Source organism: Otolemur garnettii, unplaced genomic scaffold (genome assembly GCF_000181295.1).
Source record: "Otolemur garnettii isolate 467f Iridium unplaced genomic scaffold, OtoGar3 scaffold00066, whole genome shotgun sequence".
NCBI lineage: Eukaryota > Metazoa > Chordata > Mammalia > Primates > Galagidae > Otolemur > Otolemur garnettii.
The window spans coordinates 5,588,727-5,601,006 of NW_003852461.1; the positions used below are offsets into that span (position 1 = coordinate 5,588,727).

At 34.8% G+C, this 12,280-nt stretch overlaps 1 protein-coding gene across 2 annotated transcripts in view; it reads right to left on the reverse strand.

The window, feature by feature from the left end:
- The window catches only part of MYSM1 (Myb like, SWIRM and MPN domains 1), a 39,252-nt gene that overhangs the window by 19,585 nt on the left and 7,387 nt on the right, over positions 1-12,280 (reverse strand). The window contains exons 3-8 of one of the 2 annotated variants that reach the window (XM_023515111.1): positions 11,038-11,108; positions 9,308-9,385; positions 9,194-9,217; positions 8,012-8,090; positions 5,036-5,134; positions 1,851-2,620 (exon numbers count right to left, since the gene is read on the reverse strand). In XM_023515111.1, coding sequence (XP_023370879.1) covers positions 1,851-2,620; positions 5,036-5,134; positions 8,012-8,090; positions 9,194-9,217; positions 9,308-9,385; positions 11,038-11,108 — 1,121 coding nt within the window. The remainder of the gene's footprint in view (positions 1-1,850; positions 2,621-5,035; positions 5,135-8,011; positions 8,091-9,193; positions 9,218-9,307; positions 9,386-11,037; positions 11,109-12,280) is intronic. The other variant, XM_023515112.1, reaches the window with a different exon arrangement.

Genomic DNA, 12,280 nt, shown 5'->3' on the forward strand with positions numbered 1-12,280 from the left:
AAAACTTGCCAAGACAGTGGGGTGATGGCAGCAAGGGGGTGCATGTGGGGCAGACCAAAAAGTCAGGGTCAGGCCCTAAGTTGGAAGTGTGAAAATAATGAGTTACGACTATAGACTTTAAAGTCATCTTCATCTAGCATGACCTGAAACAAGTTCCTTATCCTCCGTGGACCTCATTTTTCTCATCTATAAAATGAGGACAAAGTGATCAGGCTGACTGCAGATGATTTAAACAACGCTACATGGCATTTGGTACACATTCAACTGTGGTACTAGTTACTATTTTAATAAAAATATTCCCCTAAACAGGGAGTCAACTGTATCTACCTTTGTAAATAGGATCTTTTATCTACAAACAAACGTGGCCGGGCTCTTTATAACTCTTCCTTGTATTCTTTTTTAACCTCCATCTCCAGTGCCTATCCATGCTTTCTTTTAATTCTTTAAGAAAATAGATTTCAGTTCCTGTTCAAATATTTCATTTTCACACAATTCTGCTAAATCATCACACTGAAAGAGCAATACCTAACTAGTTTCATGAATCAAGACAAATGACTCAGGAAACTACCGCCATACGACGTATAGTGCCATGTAAATTATTCTGCCTCATTTTGAATCCCAAATTCAAAATAACCAATAATAGAACTTGATGAAAATAACATTAAGTATACGCTGATCATCCACATAGACATTTTGTGTTAGTTATTATTTCAAGATCCTTTAACTTTGGCCATTCATCCTCTTATTTCCAAAAACAAAAGTGGATAGCAATAGAGATTTAATTTAATTAGTCTTTTAAAAGAGTGTGAATTAGGCAATGTACTGTATTAGAAAGAGTGATTTATAGAATCAAGATGTGGACTAGAGTTCTTCATGGGTCTACGGCTGGCTGGACAATTAAAGGTAGGTCCCTAAACCTCTCCTACTCTCAGAATCATTCTGCAGCACATGGAGACAAGACCACCTGCCTATTTCACAAGACTATCGTAAGCCATCACATGAAATGATACAGAAAAGCCTTCTGAAAACTGTAAAGCACCAGTAAATGTCAGGAGCTGTTCCTTACAAGTATTTTTTACCATGATGCTACCCTAACCAGAAATTGTACTCCAAGTAAATGGGAAACTCTCTATCAAGATGGTCCTATATAAATAGCTTCTGAAATGGTAAGGCAATTATGAATGTCTAATGATGGCTTAATTAAAATATAATGAAAAACTGAGATTACTTTCAGAATACTTCAGTTAGTAAGGTAGAAATGCTTTGGTTCCCAACATCCCAGTAAAGAATTCAAAGAAAAGGTACTGACAGTTTGGAGGGCAAACTTCCTGTATCAGAAAACTCCTGTATCCTGATGAAGCTGGATATAGGAATTATTAACACCTTATGTCACAGGTTCAAATTCGAAAGCATTTATGATAGCTGTTGAAGAGAAGAGTTTCTGCAATCTAGCCACATTTAATGGCATTATTCCTCTATCATCAATTTTTTTCTCTGTATTGAAAGCACATGATAAACCTGAAATTTCCCCTTTTCTAGTGCAGCATTCTCTACTCAGATCCTCATAATATTGTCTTAAGAAACTGCCCCATAAAGCAACCATTTATCCTCTTTTTCTAGGCCCAAACTCTCTAGGACAGTTGGGTTATAATAGTTACAGATGACAATGTTTATTAAAGGTTTCGAAAAAGTTTCAGTACGAGAAGTTTTAAAACTTGCCTACTGAAATGATACTACACGTTAAAGCTCTCTTTATTCACTAGCAAAATTCTAAATTCCGCACAGGCCTAATTAAAATACTTCAGAGAATCAGCTTTTTAAAACAGCATCTAACATTAATTCTTTCTTACCATTGATCCAAAATGTAATTTCTAATTTTCAAATAGCGCTCTGGTGTTTTAGCTTGACGGCCCTCAAAAAATTCAGGAATTGCTTGTTTTTCTTCTTCTTGAATGATACTTCTATCTATTTCTACTTCCTGTTCTGGTGGCTTAAGCTCTTCTTCCTCGTGGCTTTCCTCCACCACTTGGCAAGAAGAATGAAAAAGCATTTCATTATCACTGAAATCTTTCTGAATTTCACAAGGTTCTGGAGAAGGCAACCGCCTAGTGTCATCTATTATTTGACTTCCATCATGCTTGTTACAATTTTCCATCAGTTTATTACATCTCTGATTATTTAATTCAGCTGACTTTTTGTCACTGTTGCTCTGTTTCTCAGTCCACAGTGTAATTTCTGAGCTTGAAAGTTTTTCGGTTTCATCTTGCTTTACATTCTGAACATAGTGCCTGGAAGATTCATAAAAGGGAGCTTTCTGGCTGTCTGAAGCAATGACTCCTCCTTGCTCAGTTCCCTGCATTTTGCTATTAGGAGTGTCTACTAAGAGACTGCTGCTAGAATTCTTTTGGGGTGTTTGAGAAGACAACTCATCCACTTCATCTGTGATGTCAACTTCCTCATCGTCAGATAACTTTTCAATTTTCACAGCATTCAGGTTGGGATCAGCACGTCCCCTTAAACATAATGGTGTCCATGCCTCTGTCCCTTTATCTTCATTTGTAACCTGAGGAGTACTGCTGTTCTTCTGATTCAGTGTTTCTGTCTCTGGACCCCATTTTACCTTGTTAAAATCAGAATAAAACCCCATATTAAGATTTTAAAATGTAATGACTGGCACAAAAAGCAAGATAAATACAATGCTATTGAACTGAGTTCTTGCTAATGGTACACTACACCTTTAATGTGCTTTTCCTCCAAGGGTTTACAACTGCATTTTAAATGTAAAGGATTGCCATTTAAAATTCCTATAAACACACAGCTCATTGGGGCCTGGTGATTTTTATTGATCAAATAATCATGATTTTTATATAACTACTTATTTTTCACTGTTAAAGTAGGGATCTAGCTCAGATCAACTGTAGAGAATGAACTGGTAACTACCATAGTAAGCTGTTCTACAAGATATTAAAATATTTCTAAAGGCTTATTTCTCAGAATGTCTAATACCTCAGCTGGTCATTTCTTATAATGCTAAAATAATACTTAAGGATATTTTCACTCAGTAAACTAAAACCATTTTTCATTTAAATACAGGGATAATAGAAACAAATTGGTTTTTTGCAGGTTCATTTAATGCAGCTCCAATATTACAGAGCTTATATTTGAAGCCATGAAATTATCTTCCATATCTGCCATTATAGACATCAACATCTGGCTACATAACAAGATAATGAAAGTCACTAAGCAAATGCAATTTGAAATAAAATCTTTATATACTTGGGTTTTGAGGAGTCTTATAAATAACTGACATACCCAAAGGAACTGACAGCTCTCAGAAAGATTATTTATAGATCCCATATCATAATAGAATGCCACATCCACATATCTAAGGTTAACTGGTTTACTATGTAGAGAAAAGGAAAGGGCAACAGGAAGGAAGAAGAGATGTGGAAACACAGCCTGAAATAGTCTTTAATAACCCTGCTATCTACTTGAAGTCTCCTGTTTATAACTGTAAAAAATTCAGATGAAATTAGATATATTAGATTTCACAACATATTAATGTCTGTTATAATCTCAAAAATGTATCCTTCTAGGCAGCCCCTGTGGCTCAGTGAGTAGGTTCAAACTCGACCCTGGGCAAACTGCAACAAAAAATAGCCAGGCGTTGCGGTGGACACCTGTAGTCCCAGCTACTTGGGAGGCTGAGGCAAAAGAATCCCCTAAGCCCAAGAGCTGGATGTTGCTGTGAGCTGTGACGCCACCGCACTCTACCGAGGGTGACAAAGTGAGACTCTGTTTCTAAAAAAAAAAAAGAAAAAAAATGTTTCCTTCTACCCTAGGTCTGTAAGTAAAACTGGAATCCCATGATATACCACATGTTCCAGGTTTATAAGCATAGAAATAAGAAGAACCAAGTTAAATTTTATTCTGTTCCTAATACCTCAACCTTAGTGAGCTACCTAGAAAATGCTTTTTTTTGGTTTTAAGAGAGAGTAGATGATTAATATATGATAAATGAATTCCATTAACTACCACCTATGTCCAGCTAACACTAAGATAAATCTTTTTTTTTGAGACCGAGCCTCAAGCTGTCCCCCTGGGTAGAGTGCCGTGGCATCACAGCTTACAGCAACCTCCAACTCCTGGGCTCAAGTGGAGTTTTTTGGTTGCAGCCGTCATTGTTGTTTGGCAGGCCCGGACTGGATTCGAACCTGCCACCTTAGGTGTATGTGGCTGGCATCTTAGCCACTTGAGCCACAGGCGCCGAGCCTAAGACAAATCTTATATTCAGAGTAGAGCCCATTATTTATAATAAAACACCAATTTAATCTAAGATACTTCCAAATTTTATATGGTTAAGTTTCTAGAGCTTAAACAGAACATACACAAAAATTCTAAATATAATAGTAAATGGTTGAATATAGTACAAATTACTTAAAATATTAAGGAACTAGATCACAACCACACTTTTCTTTATACTGCAATTAAAATTTCAGACAATTCTTCATAACTGCAAAAATTTCACTATTAAACAGATTTCAGGAGGACAGCATTTATGTTCCCTAAGCTCCAATAATTCTTAAAAGTTTCTATAATGCAAATATTTTAAAAAGAAATTTTCTGGAGGAAACAATAAGACCTCTAAGATTTTCTCTTTAGAAGACAACTTGCTTTATGTTTTTGAGCAATTAATATTTTGTCCTTCTATTTAACTTTATGAAATTAAGTGTAATAAAATAACTAATTTAACAGCAACACTCAAAACCCTGAAGATATGCTCTAAGGTTTTGGAAGAATCACCTGTATAGTATTATTTGGGCATAAAATACTTTCACTATAAAACTTTAACACTTGAGTTAAAGACATATTTCTACTCTAATTTTGTCTATTTTAGATATTATCATTATTATGATATTTTTATTCTGTTTAACTTATTTTTTTTTTTTTTTATTGTTTGAGATTCATTGATGGTACAAAGAATTATGTTGCACTGATTGTGGTTGTTAGGTAAACTCCCTCATATTCTGCTTACCTTGTTTTTAAAATACTGTCTGGCATAACTCTTCACTTGTAAAACAGTGCGACTTCCAATTAGCTTTGCAATTTTGGTCCACCTTCGGCCAAATTTAGCCTATGTTATCAAAATGGGAAAAAAATGCTTTTGATTAATTTCCTTATGAATATTCCACGCAACTGCCACATATTAAAAAAATTTTTAAAGCCTCCATCTTTACTAACTTTCTAAAGCATACAATGAAGCCTTCTATACAGACTGTGCTCATAAAATCACAGCCCACCTTCTTCTTTCAGAACCTGGACTACTGAATATTGACTACAAAGATTTATGAATTCTTTTAGAAAAAAAAAAAAACAGCTAAGCGAAGACCTATCACTTCTATTCCCTAACCATCTGAATTCCTGTTGCACATGGTGATGTTACAGATCTAAAATAACTTTTTCAAATAAGTGACTGAAATAGAGGCAGACTATGTTTTCCACTTACACGATCAACTGAACGTGTTCCATGCTAATTCCTCAGTATTTTTTTTTTAACCAAGATTTCATATCTTGGAATATTCATTAGGTAAATCACAGCAGAGACTTTTGCTCTACACAGATGTCACAGTGAAACCTAAAAGACTGAATCACACATGAGGCGACCTCCAGCTAATGCCTCCTGACACCCCGCTGGCATCCAAGGCAGTGCATCTCCTAACACTGAAGCAGCAAGGGAAAAACTGAGAACTCAGGGAACTCCTGTGCGTTCGAAAGTACAGAAAAGAACACATGTAATTTCAAAGCTAAAAGGAATTTTTTAGTATCAAGTCTAACTATCACCTAATACTGTACATAAATCTTTTATATAATATTCCCAATATAGGATACTACCCAGCTCAACAATTCTAATTTTTCAGAATTCTTAAAACTATGAAAAACAAAAACCTAGACACAACTCTGGAACATTGACCTTAGCCTCAGATGTATAGGCTAGGCAGTCATGCCTTATGGTAGCAAATCATCTTCAAAGAACTGACTTAAACCTTAATTTATACACTTATTTCCAATATTATTAGAAAATCTGATGACAATTTCTTATAACTCTAAGTACTTCCGGGAAAATTAATAAGTATAAATTAACTACTTAAGATTGCTCTTAGCACCTAGCTGAGATCAACTTAACTGAAGAACTAGTTATCTCTATTACAGGATATAGGCAAGTAAGTAACTTGGTAGTACAGAGCACTTCTAGAGACAGGAGAGATCCAGAGAAATTGTGTTTAATTGGACAGTAGGAGCTCGGGCACTAAGAAAACTGAGGAGAGGACACCAACAAGAAGAGCAAAGAAGACAGCTATGGTGGGGCATGCCTCTGGTCGCAGCTAAGGCAAGGTGGGGGGGTTGGGCGGAGGGAATGAGGGGAGTGCGGGGGCAAAAGGATTGCTGGAGTCCAGGAATTCAAGTTCAGCTTAGGCAACATAGTGAGACCCCATCTCTAAAATTAATAAAGAAATAAATATATGGAGGAGCAAAGAAAGCATTTCACCAATTTCAAAATAGAGCAAAGGGGCAGCTGTATGCTCAAGAAAGGGAAGAAAAATCTTTCTTCATTGTTCAGCACCACAAAATTCCCTTTAAGCCTGAGAGAATTCAGTCTTTATAAGCAAGCTACATCAACAGATTAAAAGGACTGGGAACACACCAACTCCATGCTTCCTGCATGGAAAACCTTCAGAGTTTAATGTTTTCTCAATGTACACAGATTTTTACATATCTCTATATAAATAAATATACATTTGCTTATATATGGACAAAATACTCTGGAAGGAAACACAAAGAAGAGATGACACTGGTTACGTCAGCAAAGAGAAGTGCAGGCCCCCCAGAGAGTGTGAATACTCAACACCCTATAAATTTAGGAGCCTTTTGAATTTTGAGCCATGCAAATGTCATCCCCATAACTACCACCAATACCACCCTAAAAACAAACCTTAAATTCATAACTCATTTGCGTATGCATGCACATACATATTTGGTCTTTGATATGGGGCAAAACATCAAAATTGTCAGCAATCTTAAATAAGTGGCTAATTGATTAAGGTTAGATTATATAAATGATATAGTCATGCAACAGACTGAGATAAAAATATAAAAAAACATAACCAATACAGGAATATAACCTCAAGGTAGTTTATATATTTATATAAGATCATAGAGCATACAGATGTCATGGTGTTAACTAGAAAAATACAGTAACATTTCATTTCTCATCATCTGTAGAAATGTTAACAATGATATTTCAATTAGCATTCATGAATCTTACATAAATATGTGAATATTCTACTACAAATATATGTAGTGTACAAATACACATAATTTCAAAATTAGTTAGAACAATACTGGGTAATATGAACTTTAAAGAAAAAGATATTACCTAATTTGACAGTAGAAATAAAAGAATTCTGAATATTAAAGTTTTTTCAAAACTAGAAATTGGCATAGGTATTTTTTCTGTTATTTATAACTTATGGGCATTTAAACAGATCTCAGTGCAGTAGACAGTCACATGAAGGAAATGTTTCTGGTCTTGATTTACATCCACTGAAATATCGGACTGTGTACACAATGCCAAGTATCTGAATAAAGACTCAGCTAATTACTCAGTTTCAAATGTACAAGTTTTTGTTTTGAGAACATCAAAGCATTAAATAACTTTGCCTTTTAATCCAGGTAGTTGGTGTCATGTATACAGACATAGCTCAATTTCCTGGACTTCATTAATACCCCAAAGTGTGAAAACTGTACACTTAAATCTATTATAGTACCTTAAATACAAGTTGAAAGGAATTCTCCTGTACTACACTATAAACATCATTACAGAAAAACTAAAGGTGTTAAATTTGTAATTAAAAAGAAAACTCCAGTCTTTATAAATTAACTTAACCTTATAACTCTATTAATATTTGCTTCTAGCACCATTTTACTATAAATTAAAAATTGCTCTATTTACCAGCCCTTGTTCAAACAGCTCTTTTTCTTCTATGGTCCACTTTACTGAGTAACTGGCTGGTTTTGTAGGAGAGTGTACCCTGAGGGGAAAAAAAGGAATTGCAAAAAAAAATTTCTGAAATGGAACATTCCATATTTATGCAGCTAAAGGTTATAGATAGCCATGGGCTAAATTCAATACTTTGAGTTTAAGAATTAAAAAACAAAGAACAAAAAAAGAAGGCGGCTGCAGACTCTACCTGGGGGAGAGATTTACCCTGTCCCATATCTCTAGCTCAGGATGAGGAGCCCCAAAGACACAGTCCCTGGGTCTGAGGGAGGCTAAGCCAAAGGAAGTCAGTGTGGGAATAAACAAAGCGGCTCCCTTAGACAGGACAGAAAGCAGCAGCAACAACACATCCCCAGTGTCTGAAAGGCAAGTAAGAATTTCAACTGGCTCCAGAGATACTATCTCTTTACTACTTTCATGCAAATCCATGTAAATATCGAGCCAGAAAAGTACTCAAAAAACTAAGGCATCACTTTATTGCTTTTAAAGTTCATTATTAAGAAATTAAAAATAAAATAGTGATGACGTTCACTAATTTAAGCAAGCTATTAATCCTTCTATTAATTTCATTTTATTGTTGTTTATTTAGCAAAACACAAAAGCCAAAGGTTACTCAGTGCTCAAGCTCTTGGGTAATTGTGAATATGTAAATCCACCCTTTAAGAGTAAGCAGTCAAATAAAGTAAAAATTTTTTCAATTATAGCAAAAGGATATTTTTAAAATAGTTAATTTTTCTAAATAATTTTTGAAAGCCACAAAACCAAAGGAAAACTTTGTTGAAAACTGAAAATTAACTGACAAAGCAATAGAAATCAAGTCAATTCCTAATATATTATAATAGCTTTAACATTTTTCCCACAAATCCCTAGGAAACCATCTTTTCCATAATCTGACAGAATCACCTATGTAGGGCCATAGATGAAATTCTGGCAAGTAAATAACATCATAAAATTATATTCATAGCATTCCAACATCTGTACCAAAAAAATTCTGTTTTTATATTTAATGTTTATAACCCAAGGTCAAGAGGGATTTTCCACAGGCCAACTATGATTTTATAAAAAATTAAAAATTCTCCCATAATTTTTGACTAATCATAAGGGTTTTAAAAATAAAAAACCGCAAGTACCTACATGGTTTTTGCTGTTTTCTGCAGACTGCACCACATGAAAAAAGAAAATAAGGAAGTGTGTGAAGTTTCTAAAAATACAATCCAGACTTTAAAAAGTCTTATAAATTGATGTTACCTCTTCACATATTTTTTATCATCTTCCTTTTGATCAAGCCAGAATTTTTCCGGTAGAGATTTTTTAGATAAATAATACCTGTGTAATTGTTAAGGAAACTTTTTAACCAACATTAAAGTCATATAATTTTTATGCAACTTATACAAAGTAGGCACTCTTAGACTAGTGAAAGTTATATTTGAATTCAAGTTAAACCAATTCCTCCCAAAGCCCTTTTCAGGTCTGTAAAAGTTACGTTAAACATGCTTATACCTCAAAGGGTTGTTACATGGATTGATAACATGTAAAATCAAGTAACACGGTGCTTGCACTAAATGTGTGCTATATAAATGCTAGTTTCCCTTATCTGCCCTATTATAAGTAGCTAACAGAAGATCCAGACTCACATACAGAGAATGTCACAGATGACAGTGACTGGTTGTCCAAGGCAATTTGGGAGTATTTGTTTTCAGATTCTAGGGTAACACAGAAAAGAGTTCAAGAATCTTCTCTTCTCTAAAAAAATGACAAACATTCACCAAATCGGCCAGGAGAGCCTCCCTTTCAGAAGTTAGCTAGCTTAGAGGACTACTGTTGGATTAGTCTCAGATACGCGTCACTTAACAAACTCTTACTGAGTATATACTGTATATGTCAGGTACTGTGCTAGAAAACATTATTCCTATCCTGTAAATCAGAGATTTTTCAAACAATGTGCCATGAGAGGATCTTAGGTATGCTGCAAAAATTTTTAAAGATCATTAATTAAATTATATTTTGAAAGAGGTTCAAAGCACAATAAGTATATTCTTTTTTTCCTCTCTTTTTTTGATGAAATTTTAGTGCGCGATGTAAGTTTAACTATAGGTTCAAGTGCCATGAGATTAAAAAAAAAGACCGAAAAACACTGTTCTAAATGCTCACATATTAACTTTTACTCATATTTGTTTCTCTATCGGGCAGCAAACAAGTGATTACTAAGTGCCCATTCATCCAGAATTGCACTGTAGCCATTAACTACTCAACTTTTCAACTCTTAAAACATGGTTTGCATAAACTGAAATGTACTGTAAGTATAAAACACACTGGATTCAAAGACTCAGTACAAAACAATGAATGTAAAATATTAATGTTTTAATATTGATTATATATTAAAATGATAATATTTAAAAATATTTAGAGATACTCTAAAGTCAACAGAACACATCCATGAAATGCAGATGAATGCATTAAAAACAAACTACTCCTTGACTATCATTGATAGTCTCTATAAGTCATAAGATCAGAAGTTCAATCCTCTCATTTACATACAAGAAAACTGAACCATAGATAAGAATGCACATCTTTTGAAGAAAAATTTGCTTTGTACTTTTTACTTAGATTTTTCCCACATAACACTTGTAAATTATAAAATGACAACTTTTACATGTTCTAATTCTGTGTCCCTGGACAAATTAACTTCTTTGGGTTTCAGCTTATATAACTCTGAAAATGGGAAGTTTGGACTTAAGATTCTAAATCGTTTAAATATTCTATCATTTCTACTCACTATTCAGATATTCCAAAAAGTTAGCTGACAACAGAAACTCACAAATACTGAGTCAGATATCAGACAATTTAATGGTAAAACAGAACATCATGGGGGAAAAAAAAGTTGCTTTTTGCACAGATAACATATTACATAATAGCAGCCCAGGGCTGAATATGACCCATACAGTAAACAGTGGCTTCTTGTAATCATTAAAGGATACTCCTCTTCCAACAACATTTTCTCAATGACAGCTCTGTTCTCTTCACTGATGGTGCTATCCAGAGTCCAAGGCTATTAAAAAAGAGAATATACTATTTTTATTTACTGCTTTTTGAAATTAGCTCCTAAGTTTTGTTAAATAAAATTACATAGTAATGTCACTACAAATCACAACAGCCATCATTTACTAAGACACGAATCTTTGATTCTCATGATACCTTAAGCCAGACAGGCATTAGTGTGCGTACCTCACAGACGCCGCCACAGCACTGCTAGCATGGGAAGCGGAAGAGCAGGGAGCTTACACTCAAGTCTGCAGGATGCCAAGCCTCACACTCCCATCCATTTTGATGTAATAATGGCCACCAAGTACAAGAAACTATTTATTAAGCACTAGACATTTTGCTAGACACTTAATCCTACATCTAAAATTTACCACCATTACTTTTCCCCCTCAGCCACAATCTCCATGAAAGATCATACTCATTTCAGCTCTCAAAAGTCAAACATTTTCAGCTCATATTTTTTCTCCAAGCTCTAGACTGTTATATCCAACTGCCCACTCAAGATTTCCACATGAATATTTAATCTGCTTCTCAAACTTTAAACATACTCAAAATAGAGCTCATCATCACCCGTCTCCACCTGCTTCTCCTCCTCTTCCCAACTTTATAAAAGGCACTACTTACTAGTCACTACATTCTTCCATCTAGAAATCCAAAAATTACTGTAGCTTCATTTTTTCCTCAATCCCCATATCTGACGTATCAACCAGTTCTATTTCCAAATTAATTCAAACCCATCTATTCTAGCCCTTCTGCTACCACCTCAGGCCAAGGCCTCATCAGCAAATCTGGCTTCATTTACTGCAAACTGTCCCTAAACTGGTTCCTTTGATTCTACTCCTGCTTTCCCACCATCTAATCTTCACCCTAGTACCCAAAATGAATCTTACAAAAATGAATTTACTCATCTGTACAAAGTATTTTTTTTTGTTTTTTTGAGCCTTACTTTGTACCCTTCCGTGGGAGTGCCCTGGTGTCACAGCAACGTCAAACTCTTGGGCTCCAGCGATTCTCTTGATTCAATCTCCCAAGTAGCTGGGACTACAGGCACCCATCACAAAACCCACCTATTTTTATAGAGACAGGGTCTTGCTCTTGGTCAGGATGGATGTACAAAGTGTTTTAATGATGCCCTAGTTTGCTTACAATAAAATTTAAACTCCTTAGCAAAATATGACC